The 21,839-nt window shown below is 35.5% G+C and overlaps 1 protein-coding gene across 1 annotated transcript in view; it reads right to left on the bottom strand.

Annotated features, from left to right (window-relative positions):
- The window catches only part of ATRNL1 (attractin-like 1), a gene marked incomplete at its 3' end in the record, with an annotated part of 405,371 nt that overhangs the window by 210,254 nt on the left and 173,278 nt on the right, over nt 1-21,839 (bottom strand). Inside the window, exon 17 of the mRNA XM_011967565.1 lies at nt 7,644-7,862. Coding sequence (XP_011822955.1) covers nt 7,644-7,862 — 219 coding nt within the window. The remainder of the gene's footprint in view (nt 1-7,643; nt 7,863-21,839) is intronic.

Consider the following 21,839-nt stretch of genomic DNA (forward strand, 5'->3'; position numbering starts at 1 on the left):
GAAGGAAGGAAGGAAGGAAGGAAGGAAATAAATCATGCCTGAAGAAGAAAGGTATGATGACAATGTCTCATCAAATAGAGAATATCAACAAAGAAATAAGAATTGTGAAGAAATGTACAATAACAAAAAATACACTATAAGAATTCAACAGAAGATCTGAACTGGTAGAAAAATAATCAGTAAGATTAAAGATAGACTGACAGATTATGTAATCTAAAATACAGACAGAGCTAGGAATGAAGAAAAGTAAGCAGAGCTTGGAAAAACATATGGGACATCATTAATTTTACTATCATATGAATAATAGAAACATTGGAAAGAGAGAAGGGAGAAAGAGAAAAGAAACTAAAAAGTATTTGAAAACACAGTTTCTGAAAACTCAAATTTGATGAAAAACATTAACTTACACATGCAAGAAACCTAAAAAACTCTAAATAGGACAAACACAGTAGATTGTATAATCTACAAAAAGACCCATTATAATTAAAATGATGAAAGCAACAACAAGGACAAAATCTTGAAAGAAGAAAGAGATAAAATCATTTCTCACTTACAAAAAAGCCCAGTAATATTAACAGCTGATTTTAAATCAGAAATAATAGAGACCAGTAAGCAGTACAATAATATATACTCAAAAGGACAATGCCAACCAAGAATCCTCTATCAAGCAAAGCTACATTTAAAAAATTAGAGAAATAATGACATTCCTAAATATTAAAACATTAGGAGAATTAGATGCTAGAAGGCTAGCCATACAAGAAATACTAAAGGAGGTTGTTCACAGGAAAGCAAGTGACCCAGATGGTAATTCAACTCCATGCAAAAAGAAAAACAGTAGTGGTAACTATTGTGTAATAATAAAACCAGGAAATGCATATTTATTTTCCTTTTTTCTATTACCTGATATTTTAAAGAATTATTTTTTAATATATGTATATAATGGTATTATTTGTCCTATAACCATAAAAATGCAACATCTTTACCAATAAAAGCACAAAATAGGTGAGTCAAGAAAACCTGTGTTGGGCTAAAGATACGATATGATGGTTTGGAGCCACAGGAACAAATAAAGAAAATCAGAAATGGTAAAAAGATTAATATAATAAGAGCTATAAATATATGCTTGCCCTCCTTTCATCATTCAAATTCTTTAAAAGATATAAAATTATACAAAGTAATAATTTTAATAAAGTACCATTGGGTCCACAACATATATGGATGTAGTAGTAAAAATAAGACAAAAATGAAGAAAAAGAATAGACCTATATGAATAGCATTATTATATCTTACTGGTATTAATATAAATCTGAAAAATATTTTAACAAGTTAAAATGTATATGTTAAAGGTTTCTAGGTCTTTCATCTCCTTGGTTAAATTTATTCCTAAGTATTTTAATTATTTGTAGCTACTATAAATGGTATTATCTTCTTGATTTCCTTTTCTCCCAGTCATTGTTCATGTGTAAAAATGCTACTGATTTTTGTGTGTTCATTGGGCATTCTGTAACTTTACCGAATTCATCTGTCAGTACTAACAGTTTCTTGATAGAATCTTTATGCTTTTCTACATATAAGATCATGTAACCTGCAGACAGGTACAATTTGACTCCCTTCTTTCCAATTTAGATCCATTTAATTTCTTGCTTTTGCCTAATTGCTCAGTCTGAAGACTTTCATGACTATGTTAAACAAGAGTGGTGCAAGTGGGCATCCCTGTGTTGTTCCAGTTCTTTAAAAAAAAAGCTTTCGGCTTTCCCTCTTCGGTATTATGATAGCTATGTTCAGACAAGCAAAAACAGGGAATTCATCACCACTAGCCAAGTCCCGAAACAGACACTTCAGGAAGTGAAAAGACAATATTTGCCATTATAAAAACAAATGAAAGTATAAAACTCCCTGATGAAGCAATGACACAAATAAGAAAGAGAAAGGACTCAAATGCTACCACTACAGAAAACTAAAAAGCCACAATGATAAACAAGAGAGAAAGGAACACAGGATATATAAAACAACCATAAATCATTAACAAAATGCCATAAATAAGCCCTCACATATCAATAGTAATTTTTAATGTAAATGAATTAAACTTTCCACTTAAAAGACACAGACTTGCTAACCCTCAAGTTTAGAGATCCCAGAAGAAGGAGCAGGCACCCATCTGTGCTGTTCTCCAGTCTCCTTGAGTGATATCTCCAGATGCAGAAGCGAAGCAGATGAATAGGGGCTGAAGTGAACCCCCAGCAAACCACAGCAGTCCTACATAAGAGGGACCTGATCACTGAAAGAAAAACAAACAGAAAGCAATAACAACAAAAAAAGTCCCCACAAAAAACGCTATCCAAGGGTAAACAGCCTCAAAGAAAACAGACAAACTGAAACTCAAACTCAAAACTAGACAAACTCAAGAAGATGAGAAAGAATCAACAACAACAACAACAAAAATGCCAAAAACGCAAAGGCCAAAGTGCCTATTCTCCTCCGAATGATCACAGTATCTCTCCAGCAACGGCACAGAACTGGACAGACGATGAGATGGACGAATTCACAGAAGTGGGCTTCAGAAGGCAGGTAATAAAAAACTACACTGAGCTAAGGGAAGCTAAGAACCTTGATAAAACATTACAGGAGCTGCTAACTAGGATAACCAGTTTAGAGAGAAACATAAATGATCTTATGGAGCTGAAAAAAACAGCACAAGAACTTCACGAAGCAAACACAAGTATCAATAGCCAAAGTCACAATGCGAAAGAAAAAATATAAGAGTTTGAAAATCACCTTGCTGAAATAAGGCATGCAGACAAGACTACAGAAAAAAAGAATGAAAAGAAAGAAAGCTTCCAAGAAACATGGGATCTTGTAAAGAGACCAAACCTGCAATTGATTGGTGTACCTGAAGTAGACAGGGAGAATGCAAACAAGCTGGAAAACACACTTCAGAATATTATCCAGGAGAATTTCCCCAACCTAGCAAGACAGGCCAATATTCAAATTCAGGAAATACAGAGAACACCACTAAGATACTCCATGAGAAGATCAAGCAAAGACACATAATCATCAGATTCTCTAAGGGTGAAATGAAGGCAAAAATGTTAATGGCAGCCAGAAAAAAAGACCAGGTCACCTACAAAGAGAAGCCCAACAGACTAACAGTGGACCTCTCAGCAGAAACTCTACAAGCCAGAGGAGACTAGGGACCAATATTCAGCATTCTTAAAGAAAATAATTTTCAACCCAGAATTTCATATCCAGCCAAACTAAGCTTAATAAGAGGAGAAATAAAATATTTTCCAGACAAGCAAATGCTAAGGAATTTTGTTACCGCCAGGTCTGCCTTGCAAGAGATCCTAAAAGAAGCACTAAATATGGAAAGGAAAAGCCAGTACCAACTACTACTAAAACACACCGAGATATAAAGATCAATGACACTATGAAGAAACTGCATCAACTAGTGTGCAAAATAACCAGAGAGCATCATGATAACAGGATCAAATTCACATATAACAGTATTAATCTTAAATATAAATGAGCTAAATCCCCCAATTAAAAGACACAGACTTACAAACTGGATAAAGAGTCAAGACCAATCAGTGTGCTATATTCAGGAGACCCATCTCATAGGCAAAGACACACACAGGCTCAAAATAAAGGGATGGAGAAAAATTTACCAAGCAAATGAAAAGTTTAAAAAAAAAAAAAAAAAAAAAAGCAGGGGGTGCAATACTAGTCTCCGACAAACAGACTTTAAACCAACAAAGATCAAAAAAGAAAAAAAAAGCATTACATAATAGTAAAGAGAACAATTCAACAAGAGAGTTCAACTATTCTAAATATATATGCACCCAATTACAGGAGCACCCTGATTCATAAAACAAGTTCGTAGAGACCTGTAAAGAGACTTAGACTCCCACACAGTAATAGTGGGACACTTTAACACTCCACTGTCAATAGTAGACAGATCGAGACAAAAAATTAAGAAGGATATTCAGGACTTGAACTCAGCTCTGGATCAAGTGGACCTAATAGACATCTACAAAACTCTCCACCCTAAACCAATAGAATATACATTCTTCTCAGTGCCATATGGCACTGATCCTAAAATTGACCACATAATTGGAAGTAAAACACTCCTCAGCAAATGGAAAAGAAGTGAAATCATAAACAGTCTCTCAGACAACAGGGCAATCAAATTAGAACTCAGGATTAAGAAATTCACTCAAAACCACACACTTACATGGAAACTGAACAACCTGCTCCTGAATGACTCTTGGGTAAATAATGAAATTAATGCAGAAAGCAAGAAGTTATTTGAAAACAATGAGAACAAAGAGACAAAATACCAGAATCTCTGGGACACAGCTAAAGGATTGTTCAGAGAGAAATTTATAGCACTAAATACCCACATGAGAAAGCTGGAAAGATCTCAAATTGACACCCTAATATCACAACTAAAAGAACTAAAGAAGCAACAGCAAACAAATCCAAAAGCTAGCAGAAGACAAGAAATAACTGAGATCAGAGCAGAACTAAAAGAGATGGAAACATGAAAAACCCTCCAAAAAAATCAATGAATCCAGGATAGTTTTTTGAAAAATTAACAAAATAGAATGCTAGCTAGACTAATAAAGAAGGAAAGAAAAAAGCAACAAATAGACACAATAAAAAAATGATAAAGGGGATATGACCACTGACCCCACAGAAATACAGACTACCATCAGAGAATACTATAAACACACCTATGCAAATAAACTAGAAAACCTAGAAGAAATGGATAAATTCCTGGACACATACACCCTCCCAAGAGTAAACCAGGAAGATGCTGAATCCCTGAAGAGACCAGTAACAGTTCTGAAATTGAGGGAGTAATTAATAGCCTACCAACCAAAAAAAGCCCAGGACCAGACAGATTCACAGCCAAATTCTACCAGAGGTACAAACAGGAGCTGGTACCATTCCTACTGAAACTATTCCATACAACTGAAAGTGACAGACTCTTCTCTAACTAATTTTATGACGCCAGCATCAACCTGATACCAAAACCGGGAAGAGACACAACAAAAAAAGAAAATTCTGGCCGATTTCCCTGATGAACATCAATGTGAAAATCCTCAATAAAATACTGGTAAACTGAATCCAGCAGCACATCAGAAAACGTATCCACCAGAAGTCAACTTCATCCCTGGGATGCAAGGCTAGTTCAACATATATAAATCAATAAACGTAACTCCTCACATAAACAGAACCAAAGCCAAAAAGTACATGATTATCTCAATAGATGCAGAAAAGGCCTTTGATAAAATTCAACATCCTTTCATGTTAAAACTCTCACTAAACTAGGTATTGATGGAACATAGCTCAATAATAGGAGCTTCTTATGAAAATCCCACAGCCAATATCATATTAAATGGGCAAAAGCTGGAAGCATTTGCTTTGAAAACCAGTATAAGGCAAGAATGCTCTCTCTCACCACCCCTATCCATCATGGTACTGGAAGTTCTGGCAAGGGCTATCAGGCAAGAGAAAGAAATAAAGGGTATTCAAACAGGAAAAGAAGAAGTCAAGTTTCCTCTGTTTGCAGACAACATGATTTTATGTTTAGAAAACCCCATCATCTCAGCCCAAAAACTACTTAAACTGATAATCAACTTCAGCGAAGTCTCAGGATACAAAATCAGTTTGCAAACATCACAAGTATTCCTTTACACCAACAATACACAAGGAGACAGCCAAATCATGAATGAACTCCCATTCACAATTGTTACAAAGAGAATAAAATACCTAGGAATACAGTTAACAAGGGATATGAAGGACGTCTTCAAGGAGAACTACAAAGCACTGCTCAATGAAATAAGATAGGACATAAACAAATGGAAAAACATTCTATCCTCATGGATAGGAAGAATCAACATCGTAAAAATGGCCACACTGCCCAAAGTAATTTATACATTAAATGCTATTCCCATCAACCTACCATTGACATTCTTCACAGAATTAGAAAAAACTACTTTAAATTTCATATGGAATCAAAGAAGACCCCCGTATAGGCAAGATGATCCTAAGCAAAAAGAACAAAGCTAGAGGCATCATGCTACCTGACTTCAAACTATACTACAAGACTACAGTAAGCAAAACAGACATAGACCAATGGAACAGAACAGAGACCTCAGAAATACCACCACACATCTACAACCATCTGATCTTCAACAAACCTGACAAAAACAAGCAATGGGGAAAAGATATCCTACTCAATAAATGGTGCTGGGAAAACTGGCTTGCCATATGCAGAAAACTGAAACTGGACCCATTCCTTACACCTTGTATAAAAATTAACTCAAGATGGATTAAAGAGTTAAATGTAAAACCCAAAACCATAAAAAAAAAAACCTAGAAGAAAACCTAGACAATAACATTCAGGACACAGGCATGGGCAAAGACTTCATAACGAAAATCCCAAAAGCAGCTGCAACAAAAGTCAAAATTGACAAATAATATCTAATTAAACTAAAGAGCTTCTGCACAGCAAAAGAAACTATCATCAGCATGAACAGGCGACCTACAGAATAGGAGGAAATTTTTGCAGTCTACCCATCTGACATAGGTCTAATATCGATAATTTACAAGGAACTTAAACAAATTTACAAGAAGAAAAATGAACAACTCCATAAAAAACTGGCAAAGGATATGAACAGCCACTTCTCAAAAGAAGACATTTACACAGCCAACAAACATATGAATAAAAGCTCAACATCACTGATCATTAGAGAAATGCAAATCAAAACCACAATGAGATTATTAAAAAGTCAAGAAACAATAGATGCTGGCGAGACTGTGGAGAAATAGGCTCGTTTTTACACTGTGATTCCTCAAGGATCTAGAAACAGAAATACCATTTGACCAAGCAGTCCCATTACTGGGTATATACATAAAGGAATATAAATCATTCTACTATAAAGACACAAGCACAGGTATGTTTATTATAGAACTACTTGCAATAGCAAAGTCATGGAACCAACCAAAACGCCCATTAATGATAGACTAGATATAGAAAATGTGGTTCATATACACCATGGAATACTGCATAGCCATAAAGTAATGAGATCATGTCCTTTGCAGGGACATGGATGAAGCTGGAAGTCATCATCCTCAGCCAACTAACAGAGGAACAGAAAATGAAACACTACATGTTCTCACTCCTAAGTGGGAGTTGAACCATGAGAACACATGGACACAGGGAGGGGAACAACATGACCAGGGCCTGTTGCGGGGTTGTGGGTGAGGGGAGGGAACTCAGAGGATGGCTCAATAGGAGCAGCAAACCACCATGTCGTATATATACCTATGGAACCTGCATGTTCTGCACATGTACCCCAGAACTTAAACTAAATAACAAAATATTTTAAAAGAAATGAAAGCTAATCATGATATTCCATTAATTCATTTAGCCTATCTAATGATTCTAAACAGAATACCAGCTGCATAACTGAGATAGATATAGTCTATGGAAAAATTTTTTATCTTTGACATTTTAGTCTCATTTTCATTGTTCTTTTCTCCTAAAGCTAAATTTCCTTTATTATAAGAATGGAAAACTCCTTCTAGGATCCCTTAAGCAGAAACTGAAATTGTTTCCATCACATTATTATTACCTGGACACTGGATAAAGGACCACTCATAGCTCTTTTCTTTGGGGCAAAGATTGGTGTCAAGAACCATCTCATTGTGGTGCATTCCAATAAGCTTCATTGGTCCCCGTGAAGAACCTTCAATGCAATGTCCTCTTCCTGTATTACTAGGATCATTGCACCAGCCACATCCAGGCTGTTCCAAACACTGTCCACAGGTTCTCAATCCAGAACAATTTTGAGCTGCGTGACAGGAACATTGACAAATATGTTAACCTGACTATACATTCAAACAGAATTATAGGCTAATAAAAAAATAAATATGATCATGATAAAAACAATGAAGGCTCATCTATAGTTAATATAAACATTTTTGCAATAATACTTACAAGACAGCAATTACTAAAAGCAAATAAAACATATATCACAAAGAAAGAGGAGATAAACAGACCGCCATAGGAGTGAAAAAAGGTGTGGTTAACCATGACATGGAGAAAAATAAAATCAGTATTGAAGACTCCTGAAAATTTTGGCAGTACTAGAATTTTTGGGGAGCTCATCTAGGGCCCTACAGACCACCTTTATTATTGTCTGTGATATAAAGCCATGTTAGCTGTTCTTGTTTTGCCTCGTAAGAACCTTCAACAAAAGAACTTTCTGTATTCTGCCTGTGGACATCCAGTGTAAGTGATGTCTGCCCATTTCCTGAGATTGCTGGGCTATATTTGGACTACCTGTTACAGATAATGCTCCTCACAAGGGTCCAAGATACTAGTATTTGGCTACTATGTGATGAATAAACTTAATCTCATCCAAAAACCCAAGCTGGGTGGGAACATGAAAACCTGGTACTCTCCTTCAGCCAGGCAACCAGAGCACACATTCTAATTTTCAGGGCTATAAAACACTCCATGACTCATTTGCTGATACTCAACCTTTGTTGTTGTTGGTTTTTTGTCTTTTTGTTTTTTGATTCAGGTATAACCTATGAGACTCAACAAAGCCTATGAATATGGTAATGTTTGTCAAAGATAAGCAGACATTATAGTCAAAACATCACAGTCATAGCCATTGCTATGAAATACTTTAAACTTTGACTTAACAACCAAAGCATCTTACATTAAGCTGAGAGACTTTTCATATTTACATAGTTACTTTTACTATTATTTAGCTAGGAATAGTATATTTTGTCTTGGGGATTATTTATAAATAGAAGATAGTGACAGACATACAAGGCATATGAATGATGTCTTCTGGTCACATGAAAGAAAAAACAATGGAAGAAAAAAATGGTAGATTTCTGGCAGACTCAATTTCATTGTATGTTAATGGCTTAGCTGCCACTCAGTGTTTAATGCTACTGGAAACAAAAACATTCCTAAGAAAAACTACAAACAACAATGGCACAAATTTCTCAGTGAACATCAGGAACTTGATATCGTTGACTGTGCACAGATAATAGAATATTGGATTTAAAAATTTACCAATTATAACATTATTTGTAGTTGTCAATCCTTTGAGGGGTAAGGATCTCATACCTTCATAGGAAGGTAGAGACTAAGTACCATCTCTTGTATTTTCTTAATAAGAAATAAAAAAGGAAGAATACTCTTTGAGTCATTAAATAAAAGTGGCTAATGTTAAATTTGTAGATAAATAATTCATTGACACAGAGTCTTCCTTTAAAATCTTACATTTTTTCAACAGTACACAGTGCTAAATGACACAATTTTTTAAATCCTTAGATAACTGAGCATTTACTATTTACCATATCCCTCCTTAGTTTTGTTGGTTTAAAATACTTATCATATATCTATGGTTAGTTAACCCACAGTATTGCTAACTAGTTTATTCTAATTGTTTTCAAAAGTATATTGGGTTACTATGCTATCAATAGGACACAAGGGAAAATATCTAATTAGTAATACTGGCTTGGCATTCCAATTATTTACTATCATGTAATGATTTGTATCATATATCATGTGAGGAGAAAGTACATCTTTAGTGAGACTCACCCTTAATAAATCAAATTTTTTAATATTGTTATACAGGTATTTCCTAAGACAGTAAGTTTTATTTTAAAACTATCTTTTTTTAAGAAAGGATCATGATACCTGCTTTAGCAACAGCCAGATTTTACCTGTGGACACCACCTATTGACCTAAAGTCTGAATTGTTCAACCCAGTGAATAAAACACTGGGGAAAGAAAAAATAAATAAATAAAAAAGTCACACCACTGGCAAATGAAACAAGCTTCATGATATCTCTGCCATTCCAACCCCACAGGAGACAGTGAACCTGCTTATAAATGGAGCACATCACTACTACATCCAGCATCTGAGAAAGCCACCATGAAAAGGCCCTCTATAACCAAGGAACTCATACAGAGTCTTCACGACTAAAAGCAACAAGAGCCAAATTAGATTAAAATAAACTACAAACATTAAAGTCACATCCTCAAGGGGAAAAAAGAAATGAAAAAAGCACAGTTGAATCAAAAATAAATTCAAAAATAATTATAAGAGCCCACAGAAGTAAGAAGGGACCAGAAAAATAATTCTGGCAATACGAAAAACTGGGGTTTTATAATATCGCCAAAAGATCAAACTAGCTCTTCAGCATAGATCCAAACCAAGATGAAATCCTTGATTTGCCAGACGAAGAATTCAGAACTACTGTTACTCAAGAAGATAAAAGAGAAAGGTGAAAACCAACATAAGAAAATTTAAAAAAACAATTCAGGATATAAGTAAAAATATTAACAAAACATTAAAAAAAAAACTTCTGGAAATGAAAGGCACATTTAGAAAACTGCAAAATCCAAGTGGAAAGTTTTAACAATACTTTGTCTTAGACAAATACTACTCTAAGACAAAGTAGAAGAAATAATTTCAGACCTCATAGACAAAGCTTTTGAATTATACCAATCAAACAAAAATAAAGAAAAAATAATTTTAAAAAGGAACAAAGTATCCAAGAAATATGAGATTAGGTAAAACAGGCAAACCTAAGAATCACTGGTGTTCCTGAGGGAAAAGAAAAAGAAAAACATTTGAAAAACTTATTTGAGGGAATAACTTGAGAAAGACATCCCTGGCCTTCCTAGAGATTTAGACACCCAAATACAAGAAGCTCAAAGAGCTCCTGAGAGATTCAGTGCGCAAATGACATTACCAATGTATATAGTCATCATTCTATCTGAAGTCAACATGAACAAAAGAATTCTAAGAGCACTAAGACAAAAGTATCAGATAATCTATAAAGAAACACCTATCAGACTAATAGTAGATTTCTCAGCAGAAACCTTACAAGCCAGAAGGGATCGAGGTTCTCTATTTACCCTCCCTAAGCAGAATAACTGCCAGCCAATAATTTTGTATCCAGCAAAACTAACTTTCATAAATGAAGGAGAAATAAAGTCCTTTTGAGACAAGCAAATGCTAAGGATTTTGTCACTAACAGACCGGCCCTACAAGAAAAGCTAAAAGGAGTTCTAAATCTGAAAATGAAAGGTCAATATGCACCCGAATAGAACCTCTTGAAAGTATAAAACTCACAGGGCCTATAAAGTAATAACACAATGAGGAAAACAAAGTAACTAGGTAACAATCAACATGATGACTAGAAATGTACCCCACATCTCAATATTAATGTTACATGTAAATGGTATAAATGCTCCACATAAAAGACATAGATTGGTAGAATGGATGAAAAACTACAAACAAAATATCTGCTATCTTCAAGAGACCCATCTAACATTTAAAGATTCTTATAGACTCAGGTAAAGGGGTGGAAAAAGATATTCAATCCAAATGGAAACCGAAAGCAAGCAGGAGTAGCTATTCTTGTATCAGATAAAACAGACTTTAAAGGAACAACAGTAAAGAAAAAAACAAAGAAGTTCATTATATAATGATAAAAGTATCAATGCAACAAGAAGATATTACAATCTAAAATATATATTCATCTAACACTAGAGCTCTCAAAATCATAAAACAATCACTACTAGACCTAAGAAAGAGATAGACGGCAGCACAATAATTGTGGAGGACTTCAACACTTCACTACACAGATCATCAAAGCAGAAAGTCATCAAAGAAACACTGGACTTAAATCACACTCTAGAACAAATGGACCTAACAGATATTAACAGAACATTCTACCCAAGAACTGCAGAATATGCATTCTTCTCATCAGCATATGGAACATTTTCCAAGATAGACCATATGACAGGCGACAAAACAAGTCTCAATAAGTTCTAAAAAATAAAAATCAGCCAGGCATGGTGACTCATGCCTGTAATCCCAGCACTTTGGGAGGCCAAGGCGGGTGGATCATGAGGTCAGGAGTTTGAGACCAGCCTGACAAACATGGTGAAACCTCGCTCTACTAAAAATACAAAAATTAGCCGGGTGTGGTGGCATGTGCCCGTAACCCCAGCTACTCGGGAGGCTGAGGTAGAAAAATTGCTTGAATCCAGGAGGCGGAGGTTGCAGTGAGCCGAGATTGTGTCACGGCACTCCAGCCTGGGCCACAGAGCAAGATTCTGTTTCAAAAACAAACAAACAAAAAAAATAAAAATCATATCAAGTATCTTCTCAGACCATAGCAGAATGAAACTAGAAATCAATTCCAAAAGGAACCTTCAAAGCTATGTAAATACATGGAAATTTAACAATCTGCTCCTGAATGATTTTGGGGTTAACATTAAATCAAGATGAAAAGTTTTAAATTGTGCAAAAAGAACAATAACTGTGATACAAGTTATCTAAACCTTGAATATAGCAAAAGCTGTGCTAAGAGAAAAGTTTATAGCACTAAGTGCCTGCATCAAAAAGTCTGCTAGATCACACACTGACAACCTAATGTCATATCTCAAGGAACTAGAGAAATAAGAACAAAACAAACCCAAAGCTAGCAGATTAAATTAAATGACAAATATCAGACCAGAACTAAATAAAATTGAAACCAAGAAAATACAAAAGACCAATGAAATGAAACGTTGTCTTTTTGAAAAGATAAAATTGATAGACCATTAGTTAGATTAACAAATAAGAGAGGATTCAAATAAGTTTAATTAGAAATGAAAATTGAGACATTACAAACAACATCACAGAAATACAAAATATCATTTGAGACAACTCTGAACACTTCTATGCATACAAACTAGAATATCTAGTGGAAATGGAAAAATTCCTAGAAACATACAACTCTCCTAACTTAAATCAGGAAGAAATCAAAACCCTGAACAGATCGATAACAAGCAGTGGGACTGAATCAGTAATACAAATTTGCCAGCCAAAAAGTCAAGGGTCGGAGGATTCACAGCCGAATTCTACTAGATATTCAAAGAATTGGTACCAATCCTACTGAAACTGTTGCAAAAGACTGAGAAAGGAAATTTTTCCTAACTCATTCTATGAAGCCAGTATCACTCTGATAGCACAATCAGGGAAGAAATTAAGAAAACCACAGACTAATATCCCTGATGAACATAAATGAAAAAATCCTCAACAAAATACTAGCAAGCTGAATCCAATGGCACATCAAAAAGATAATTCATCATGATTAAGTAGGTTTCATCCCAGGGATGGTTCAACATATGCAAGTCAATAATTATGATTCATCATATAAAATGAATTAAAAACAAAAGTGATATGATAATCTCAAATAATTACAGGAAAAGCACTCATTAAAATCCAGCATATCTTTATAATTAAAAACCCTCAACAAACTAGGCAGAGAAGGAACATACCACACAATAATAAAAGCCATATATGACAAACCCACAGCAAACATCATAGTGAATGGGAAAATGTTGAAAGCATTACCTCCAAGTACTAGAAGAAGATGGGTAGGCCCACTTTCATCACTTCTATTTAACATAGTACTGGAAATCCTACCCAGAGCAATCAGGCAAGAGAAAGAAATAAAGGGCATCCAAATAGGAAACAAGGAAGTCAAACTATCCTTTTTTGCCAATGATATGATTGTATACCTAGAAAACCCTAAAGACTATGATGTGATTTTATACTGTATACCTAGAAAACCCTAAAGACTTTGATATGATCATATACCTAGAAAACCCTAAGGAGTCCTTGTCCAAAAGACTCCTAGATTTGATAAATCAATTCAGTAAAACAATGTACACAAATCAGTAGCACTGCTATATACCAAAAATGACCACCCTGAGAATCAAATCAAGAACTCAACCCCTTTCACAACAAATAAAATATCTAGGAATATACTTAACCAAGGAGGTAAAATATCCCTACAAGGAGAACTACAAAACACTGCTGAAAGAAATCATAGATGACAAAAACAAATAGAAACACATCCCACACTCATGGGTTGGAAGAAATGATATCATGAGAATAAACACACTGCCCAAAATAATCTACAGGTTCAATGCAATTCCAGTCAAATCACCAACATCATTTTTCACAGAATTAGAAAAAATAATCCTAAAATTCATATAGAACCAAAAAAGAGCCTAAATAGCCAAACCAATCCTAAGTAAAAATAACAAATCTGGAGGCATCATATTACCTGACTTCAAATTGTATTATAAGACTATGGTAATCAAAAGATACATAGAAAAATGGGGATACACAGAAAAATGGAACAGAATAGAGAACCCAGATACAAAGCCAAATACTTAAAACCAACTGATTTTTTGGCAAATTATACAAAAACATAAATTGGGGAAAAGATACCCTATTCAATAAATGGTGCTGAGATAACTGGGTCAACACACGTAGAAGAATGAAACTGGATCTATGCCTCTCGCCATATACAAAAATCAACTCAAGATGGATTAAAGATTTAAATCTAACACCTGAAACCATAAAAATTCTGGAAGAAACCTAAGGAAAACTCTTCTGGACACTGGCATAAGCGATTTTGACTAAGACCCCAAAATCAAATGCAACAAAAACAAAAATACATAAAAGGAACCTAATTAAACTCAAAAGCTTCTACACAGCAAAAGAGATAATTATCCAAGTAAGCAGACAACACACAAGACAGGAGAAAATATTTGCAAACTATGCATCTGACAGAGGACTACTATCCAGAATCTACAAGGAACTCAAACATATCAGCAACAAGAAAACAAATAATCCCATCAAAAAGTAGACAAATGACATGAATAGATACTTGTCGAAAGATGATACACAAATGGCCAACAAAAGTGAAAAATGTTCCACATCACTAATCATCAGGGAAACGTAAATTTAAACCACAATGAGATATCACCTTACCCCAGACAAAATGGACATTATTAAAGGGTCAAAAAACAATAGATGTTGGCATGGGTACAGTGAAAAGGGAAAGCTTATACACTGCTGGTGGTAATGTAAATTATTACAACCTCTATGAAAAACAGTATGAAGGTTTCCTGAAAAACTAAAAGTAGATCTACCATTCAATCCAGTAATCCTACTGCTGGGTGTCTACCCAGAGGAAAATAAGTCATTATATCAAAAAGATACCTGCATACATGTGTTTATCACAGCACAATTCACAACTGCAAAGATATGGAACCAACCTAAGTGACAATCTAGTGACAAGTGGATAAAGAAAATGTGTTATACGTACACCAGGGAATATTACTGAGCCATTAAAAAGAAGAAAATAATGTCTTTTGCAGCAACTTGGATGGAGCCAACAGCATTGTTCTAAGTGAAATAACTCAAGAATGGAAAAACAAATAGTATGTGTTGTCACTTATAAGTGGGAGCTAAGCTATGGGTTCACAGAGCCATACAGAGTGGTATAATTGACAATGAAGACTCAGAAGAGCAAAGGAGGGAGACGAGGGATAAAAAAAAAAACAATATGTTGGGTACAATGTACACTACTCAGGTGACAGGTGCACTAATATCTCAGACTTCACCAGTATACAATTCATCCATATAACTAAAAAACAATTGTACCCCTACAGCCACTGAAATTTTAAAAATTAAATTTAATTTAAAAAATAAATAAGACCAGGCGCGGTGGCTCATGACTGTAATCCCAGCACTTAGGGAGATCGAGGCGGACAGATCACGAGGTCAGGAGATCAAGACCATCCTGGCTAACATGGTGAAACCCCGTCTCTACTAAAAATACAAAAAAAATTAGCCGGGTGTGGTGGTGGGCTTCTGTAGACCCAGCTACTCAGGAGGCTGAGGCAGGAGAATGGTGTGAACCCAGGAGGTGGAGTTTGCAGTGAGCCGAGATGGCACCACTTCACTGCAGCCTGGGCGACAGAGTGAGACTCCGTTTAAAATAAAATTAAATAAATAAATAAATAAATAAATAGTCCTTATAGGACTAAAATTTCAAAACCAAAAAATAGAAAAGACAATCATTAAAATATCTTAAGGTGCATTATGGACAAATTACATCTGAACTGTTCTCAATACAACATTCTTATTCATGTTTCCAAACAGCTGGGGAAACCTTAGCTTACATACAGAATCCTGGGTTTTCCGTACTGACAACGAGAAACTATTAATCCTCTAGTTCTGCTTATCTATAAGATTTAGCCTTTAATAATAAGTTCAAAAATGTCAAGTTCAGAGCAACATCATAATTCTCTTGGATTTCATTTCAGATGTAAAGATATTAAATAAGGTAATGCTGATTTTGTTTTTCAAGAGTAGAAAGCAACATGCATTTTAACAGAAAGTTAATTACTATTTAGCAGGGACTCAAAAACTGACATATGCTAATTTTTCTTCTCTTTCTTATAGAAAATAAGATACGAGAAACCTTATGCAGGCTATGCTATTGTTCCTAAAGTTACGTGTGGTATAAGGACTTGTATGAAATATGGGTAATTGGAGCAATCCTTTTTATTTTATTTATTTTTGGCTTTTCAAAAGATCAAGTTGTAAAATATCCAATATGGTTTTTCAAACGGGTAAGAATATTAAAAAACCAACCTGTAAGAAATTGTCATCAAATTTTAAAAATGATTACCTTCCTTAATTGTGAAAGTGTTTAAAATTGAACACATAAACTTACAAATACTGAAAAAAATATAGATTTGTGAGATAATACCTTATCCTCAAGTTGTGTATTATTCTATTTTACTATATCAATTTAATTGCATTTTCATTTGAACCTTTATACATTTAGGACTAAATCTCCTACTATTGCTTTAAACATTGCCCTGGAATTCATTTTCACAAGTAGAATATCTGACTATCCAAAATATATCAATTATTAATAACGCCAAATATTAGCAAAGCTTTCTCAGAAACCATTAGTCAAAAATTGTCTTAATATATATTTCCTCTCTTCAATTTGTGAATTTTAAACAATGATATCACAATATTATAACTGAAAAATACTGGAAAATATTGCAAAATCCTATTTGTTTCTCCTTTCCAAAGAAAAATTTCCCTTAATTTCTATTTACCAGTAAACCTCAAATGAACACTGAGGCAACTTCCTGAAGGCAACTAAAAGACCACTTCCAATACAAAGTTTTGTTGATAAGTATAAAAGTATTTTAAAGACTCAAATGTTAAATGAATAGACATGTGTAGTAGAAAACGATAATGTAAATATATATAATTTATCCTGAAAAGTTAAAAAGTTAAAGTCAACAGCATACTAAAACCATTGCCGAGAAGCTGACACCTACGAAAGAGTAACACTCAGCTACTTTTAAATTGTATTTTGAACAAGAATGTCATTGTACTCCTAGTCCCTATTGTATTTCCTGGCATTTCTTCACTAGTCTACAAATGTTTGTTGGTTAAAAACATGGGAAAAATTAAACAATGAAGGAGTTCGTTATTCACAGATAGTGGATCACTGCCAGGTAACTACTACTTCCAGAAATACAAAGTCTCCTTGAGGCAATGTCCAATGCCCTTCTTCCCCACAACGACACACAGGTGTATAATAAAAAATCTGTGGAGGCCGGGCGCAGTTGCTCACACCTGTAATCCCAGCATGTTGGGAGGCCAAGGTGGGCAGATTACTTGAAGTCAGGAGTTCAAGACCACCTGGCCAACATGGTGAAACCCCATCTCTACTAAAAACACTAAAATCATCCAGGCATGGGGGTAGGCGCCTGTAGTCCCAGCTACTCGGGAGGCTGCGGCAGGAGAATTGCTTGAACCCAGGAGGCGGAGATTGCACTGAGCCAAGACTGTGCCACTGCACTCCAGCCTGGGTGACAGAGCAAGACCCTGTCTCTAAAAAACAAAACAAACAAACAAACCCTGTGGAATAGAAATAACTGTTAGAGTAGTCCTGGACATTATCAGCACAAATGATCTATACACAGCTTCCGGAAAGGCGAACTTGACAACAGAACAGAAAACGGAACTACAGAGAAGAAAAAATAGCAAACTAGACTACCTGCTCAAGGAACAAATGGTAGAAGTAGACAATGAAGCCTCTATAATAATCAAGAAAACAAAAGAAGCAAAAGATCAAAAACAAGAGACACAATGACAGACCTGAAGATCTGATGTATGCTTGCCTAGCTGACAATTCCACCAGCAGTATATAGTTATCATTATTTGATTTGTCAGTGGTAGAAATTTAATTCATACCTGTGTTAAAATAGTGAATTATGTTTCACTAACCTTCTCAAAAAAAATCAGTTACAACAATTTTTATATTTGTACTATATAATTACAGTGTTTTCAAAAAACTTATTTCAACTAAATAAAAAGTCCCAAGTAAAGGATTATAAAAGGAAAAATAGCTAAATATTAGCAAACAAAAATACAAAAAATACGAATAGAGTTAAGAGATATTAAGATATATCTAGACGTTCTAGCAACTATTTTAATATTTGCAACAAGAGTAAAGATAAGAAAACATGTATTTTAAGACATTACAGAACATTTTTAGCAGATGAAGAAACAAACCACTCTTCAGATTTAAAAAGCCAATGAGAAAATCTAAAAAATCTAAAAATGATTTTCTTCAATGAAAAACTGCAAAAAAAAATTAATTTTAAAGAACCACATCAATCACTGAAAAACTGAATTAAAACCATGAAAAATTTTAGAATGCCAACAAGAAAGAAAAAAATCTTAAAAGCTCCCAAAGGGGGGATAAAAAAGATGTTCCACAAAGGAATGAAAATTAGATTGGCATTGGCATTCTCATCCAAAACATTGAATGCTAAAGAGGTTCCAAGGAAAAAATTACTTAGAATATTACATTTAGCCATTTTATCATTCAAGTGAAAATGAAAAGTATACTTTTAGACATGCAAAGACTTAAAAGTTTATGTCACAAATTTATTTGAAAAAATTTACTAAATATTGTTTACCAATGGTTAAAATGGTAAAATTTACGTTATGTGTGTTACACCACCAAAAAAATTGTGAGAAAACAAAAAAGTAGAACAAATGAGAAGGAATGGGATGTAAGAAAAACTTGTGAGAACATAAGCTTAATTCTAAATAATTTTTAGAAAGTTGTTAAGAGAATAAGAGCTTAGACTTTCACAAACCCCTTTTTCCCTACTTTTTAGCCTTTTTTATTGTGAAATATAACACATATACAATTACATAAAGAAAAATATAAGATTAATAAATTATTATACACACACACACTGGACCTGCACAAAGCCTAGCAGTGGATCACTGCCTCTCTTGTCTCATTTCCTAATCGGCACCCCTAAACTTCTCCCAGCAACATCCTCTAGCTGACATTTTTGAGAATAAACTTTTGCCTTACTCTATAGTTTTACCACCTAAACACACATTTCTAAACAACATAGTGTAGTTTTGACTATTTTTGAACTTTATACCTAAATGTAGTCAAACAGTATGTAATCTTTCATGCTAGCTTCATTCATTGAACAATAATGTTTGTGGAGAGACAACCATGACTATCGAGGCAGGAGAAGGCGCTCATTGTCTCATTCCCCACAAGTCTTCAACTCTTGTATTCAGCTCTCCTGGGCAGCTGGCTCCCAGTTTTGAAATGTTCTGCTGTGCTAAAAAGGCCATTTTATGCCTGAAACCACTACACTGCCACACACTTGATCAGGTACAACACCCCCATTCCTTATCGCAATCCCTAAAAAGGGATATCAACGGGGAGCTCAACCCATAATACATCCAACCGTGCCCATCCCAGGCATATCTCTCCACTTGATGCCAAGAGCCTGAAGAAACAAATGAACACAACAGCTGCAGCTGGGATTCTAGCCTACATTGTGTTACTGTTTTGCCTTAGCTCTTCAAGCAACAGTGGTGCCCACTATGGACCAAATACGTATTTGACTGGACCGCTGGGAGTGATGAAAGGCCTAGAAAGTCAGTGGGTCTCTACGTGCATTGCCTCAAGTAGTGGCTACCTCTAAATGGGAAGATGACTCATCTGGGCAAGAAGGACTAATATCAACTGGGTGACCATGTTGTCTAAGGGCCATACACTTATAGGCTTCAACATAGTAGACTTACCACCAACAGGGATCTCAGAATTATGAAGTTACTGTGATAGAAGTTATTAAGAAATTATTTTAGGTAGATAGAAAAGGGATCCTTGGAAAGTTTTCATTTCTTTTTAAAACACCTCCAAAAGCGTTGCTTGTCTAACAGAAAAGTCCAGGCTCTTAAAGCGAAGCCGCAACCTTTAGTATGCATACGCAAGCCATTAGAAACTGGGTCCACTTAACATGGCGATTCCTACCTTTGTCCTCTTGCCCTTGCCCCACATATCCCCGCGTGTGTAGAACATCATGGTGCCCTGCATTTGCATATTAAAAGGCTAGGGTGGGAAGGCCAGTTTTTTTCCCAGGGCTACGTGAATGAATGCCTGGTCAAACCAATCCCCTAAGCCCTATGCAAATCAGACACGGACTCCTCCAGCCTCTACATATACCTGCCTGGTACGCACCACACTTGGGGTTTCCTCTTTGAGCTGTGGAGCCCCCATCCCTCTGTCTCTGTAAGGGCGAGCCTCTTCCTTCTGCCTTCTCTTTTCTTTCTTGCCTATTAAACTCTCCGCTCCTTAAAACCACTCCACGTGTGTCTGTGTTGTTTAATCTAATTCAACGTGAGACAAGAGCCCTGGTGTTCCTCCACTCATGGGAGCCATATCATTACTATAATTGCTAACTAGAATGGGTTGCCTCTCAGAGGAAAAACAAGAAAGCTCAAAAGGAGGGAAGGAAGAGTGGACAGGCAGAAAACAAATATTGCTGCTGGGATAGTTGTTTGTATTTTCATCAGTCAGGCTGCCAGTGGCTGCTCCTACGGAGGGACTGCAACAAAGTCAATGATCTAGTAAGAAAGTCCTGAAGATACTTAGGAAGGTTACAGAAACAAGCTGTGTTATGGCCTGCACTCCTAGGAAAACTCCAAGTGACTGTTTCCTGGAGAGAAAGGGACACAGGGAAACCAGTGGACGGATACAAAAACCTAAAATGGACCTTTGACCTTTAAAAGTTTCAAATATGACAAAAGAAGAGAGATGATCATAGTGGAGAACTTAGGACTGTTAGGAGAAAGGAATTAGAATTGCGATAAAGATCCCCTGGAGAGAATTCCTGTGTAGAGATGGAAACTGTTGCTTTCCCTATCTCATTGAATACACTTCAACCACAACATATTCCTGAGTTTAACAGATACACTGGACTGCAAGTGGCTGTTATTTTGTCTCCTTTGACTGAACTGTAACTACAATTTCTTTGGAACCTCGAAAAAACATACCAACATGTTAGATTCACTCATTTCAAGTCCTGTTTACTGCAGGTTAAAGTATTGGAAGAAAAAAAAAATCTAAGGACTTTTGCTCCTATTTTCTTTGTGAGCTTCCTAGACACTCAGATGTTGAGAAGAAGGGAATTGAAAAAGAACCAAAAGAACTTCTCATTTTATTTGTCTGTTTGGACTTTAACAAGTAACTGATATTTTGCTTTGTTCAAATCAAAGCATCCTCAATGGACATAAACTTGGATACCAGCCAGGTGCGGTGGCTCACGCCTGTAATCCCAGCACTTTGGGAGGCCGAGCCGGGCAGATCATGAGGTCAGGAGTTCAAGATCAGCCTTGCCAACAGTGAAACTCCATCTCTAAAGAAAGTACAAAAATTAGCCGGGCATGGTGGCGCATGCCTGTAGACCCAGCTACTTTGGAGGCTAAGGCAAGAGAATCGCTTGAACCAGGGAGGTGGAGGTTGCAGTGAGCTGAAATTGGGCCACTCTACTCCAGCCTGGGCCACAGAGCGAGACTCCATCTCAAAAA

This window comes from Mandrillus leucophaeus, unplaced genomic scaffold (assembly GCF_000951045.1).
Source record: "Mandrillus leucophaeus isolate KB7577 unplaced genomic scaffold, Mleu.le_1.0 Scaffold80, whole genome shotgun sequence".
In the NCBI taxonomy this organism is placed as follows: Eukaryota; Metazoa; Chordata; class Mammalia; order Primates; family Cercopithecidae; genus Mandrillus; species Mandrillus leucophaeus.